This window comes from Pterocles gutturalis, unplaced genomic scaffold (assembly GCF_000699245.1).
Source record: "Pterocles gutturalis isolate BGI_N339 unplaced genomic scaffold, ASM69924v1 scaffold8792, whole genome shotgun sequence".
NCBI lineage: Eukaryota > Metazoa > Chordata > Aves > Pterocliformes > Pteroclidae > Pterocles > Pterocles gutturalis.
Window position 1 is genome coordinate 15,338 of NW_010110212.1, and position 2,590 is coordinate 17,927.

Here is a 2,590-nt window from a genome sequence, read left to right on the forward strand (position 1 = left end):
GGGCTGGGGTCCCTGTGATGGGGCTGGGGTCCCTGTGATGGGGCTGGGGTCCCCGTGAGACTGGTCTCTCCTCTGTGGCAGGCTGGGGCTTGGTGCTAATCCATCTTCTTGGGGGCACAGCCCTCCATCTCCAGCAGCTCAGGCCAGCCGTCGTATTTATTTGTCTTCTGATCATTTTTGATGTGCTGCAGGAAGAAGAAAGAGAGAGGAAATAAATGAGGAGATCGGTGGCGCAGTGCAAGCTTGCAATGTGGCAAAACTTGTGGCTTGGCTTGACGTGGGGGATAACACTGCCAGCCCATGTTTTCTGCAGAGAGGGAGGTGAGACGTGGCTCAGGAGGTGCTGTGAAGAGGATGGGAGCCTCCGGAGCTGGTGGCAGGGGAGGGCCACGTACCTGCTCAAAGGGGCTCTTGTTCTTCAGCCCCTTTGCTCCCAAGAAGACCCAGTTGTCCCGGAAGCGCAGGTCACCCACATGGCTGCTGCCCAGCTCCACAAAAAGTTCTCGTACTTTGTCGTTCATCCTGAGAGAGAGTAAGAAGGCGTTAGTGTGGTGTGTCCCCTCCTGTCCCCTCTCTGCTGCTGGCAGCAGCACCTCCAGCTCCCCTCAGCTGCGGGTTTTTGGGAACCAGGTGTTGCTCCTGGGGCCAGACTCACTTTGTGGCGGGGTCATCGTAGGTGGCTGCCAGCACGATGGTGCCGTGCTTGATCTCTTGGAGGAAGGTTTCCAGTTTGGTAATGTCTGGGAGAGAAGAGCATTAAGGAGAGCAGAAGGGATTTAGCAGGGACTGCTGTGTGGCAGTGGGGGGAACCTCCTCTGGGCTGGTGGGAGATACCCTGGCTGTGCTGGTGCTGGCCAGGATCTGGGGGTCATGGGCTTTGGGAAGGACAGGCTCCCGGGTGCTCATTCCCCACCTCTTGCTCCCAGCTGGGCTCTCCCGCAGTGCCCGGGGCTCGTGCTTTCCTCCTGCCGGTACAACTGCAGGGTGGAATTTGCTCCTAAACTTTGCTTGCTAACTGTGAAATCTAGTTACACGAATTTACTTCCCAACGCAAGAAATTAACCCCCTGGGCTGCAGAGCTGCCTGCTGTGCTATCGTGCCTTTGGCTGGATTGCGGGAATGATTCCTCATCCTGCATCCGTGGGATGCTGAGTCCGACGCCCCATCTAGTGGCACAGGAGCCGACTGCCGGCTCCTTCCCGGAGCCTCTCGCCCCTCGCATCTCGCTCACAAACTCATCTGTAAATCTCACGATATTGGTGTTTCTCCTGAGTTACCAAGAACAGCTTGCAAAGCCAAAAAGCAGAAAGGGTGATGGATCCCCGGGGAAGGCTCAGACAGCAAAGGGTAAATCAAAAGCAGTGTAGCGGTGTCTTTAGCGTGTGATTTTGAGGAGTCCTGCCGGAACCCTGCAGCAACAGTGGGATTTACAGCATCCTGCAAGTCAGGACCAGCTGGGCTGTGAGCGGGTGCTGCCCCGGCTCAGGGCATCTTCTTGCTGTTAGGAAGACGGTTTGAAGCCGCCAAGCACATGGTCCTTGCTGCCACCAGGCTCTGCTCCCTGTGCCCAGCCTCGCTGGGGCCGGGGCCACATCTCTCCTGCCAGCCCCTGGGCTCCTCAGTTATCCTCCTGCGAGAGCGGGGAAACAAGCTGCTGCTCAGCCACCGCCAGCATTCAAAACTGAGTTGAAATCTGCAAAACCTCAGGATTAGTGTAACTAACCGATCTCAGGAAGTGGCCTCTCTGGGGTCTCAAGTGCCCTGGTTTATTCAGTTTGGTGGAATTATGTCTTTTAGGCTATTACACACATGTAAAAGGTGCGAGGAGCCAATATTGGATGCAGCTGCATTGCGAGGGCTCCAGGCTCAGTGCTGTCAGGGAAAGCTGAGCTTTCACCGCCCCGGCTGGCAATCCTGGTCAAAGTCCCCTAGACTTTGTCATTAAACACGTGCCGGAGGAGCAGCCTGAACAGCCGGCAGCCAGCCGTGCCGCTGGGAGCCACCAGCCGCAAAGCCACCGCGCTTACCTCCGGAGTACATGTCGAACGTGCCCGCTTTGAGGAGCTGCCCGCTTGTTCCTGGAGGGGGACAGTTCAAAGCAGAGCACCGTGAGTTCGCACCGGCGTGGCTCTAGGCTTTGCTTGGCCACCACCTTGGGGTCCCTGGTGGCCTGTCCCCCCCGGGGGAGGAAGGAACCCCGGCCATGGGGAGAGGGGGGTTGTGCTCGCCCGACTCACCGTTCACCAGCGCGATGTTCAGGCCTCTGCCAACGTTGTTTTTCACGCTGCTCATGAGGCTGGAAAGGAAAGCCGAGAGCACCGGTGAGGGCAGGATGCCCTGGAGATGCTGGTGCCAGTGAAACTGTGATGGGGCAACGTGCGGCTGCAGACAGCAAAATGCTCCCAGACAGAAAATTATTTCCAATTTTTTAACCACAAATACACTGTGATGGCCATCAGTGTGCTTGGCAGAGGACACGCACGCCCTGTTCAAGCCCAGCCCAGCTGTGGCTGCCCCGTGACCCCCGTGTGCTGCTTACACCTCGTCATCGAAGCAGAGGGAGGGTCCCACCACGTTTGCGGCGCCGCTG

The 2,590-nt window shown here is 57.9% G+C and overlaps 1 protein-coding gene across 1 annotated transcript in view; it reads right to left on the reverse strand.

Annotated features, from left to right (window-relative positions):
* Positions 1 to 95: 95 nt before the first annotated feature.
* Positions 96 to 2,590, reverse strand: part of LOC104461612 (protein FAM3D-like) — a 3,584-nt gene continuing 1,089 nt past the window's right edge. The window contains exons 2-7 of the mRNA XM_010073255.1: positions 2,540 to 2,587; positions 2,238 to 2,296; positions 2,028 to 2,078; positions 656 to 740; positions 396 to 522; positions 96 to 185 (exon numbers count right to left, since the gene is read on the reverse strand). Of these exons, the coding sequence (XP_010071557.1) occupies positions 96 to 185; positions 396 to 522; positions 656 to 740; positions 2,028 to 2,078; positions 2,238 to 2,296; positions 2,540 to 2,587 (460 nt within the window). The remainder of the gene's footprint in view (positions 186 to 395; positions 523 to 655; positions 741 to 2,027; positions 2,079 to 2,237; positions 2,297 to 2,539; positions 2,588 to 2,590) is intronic.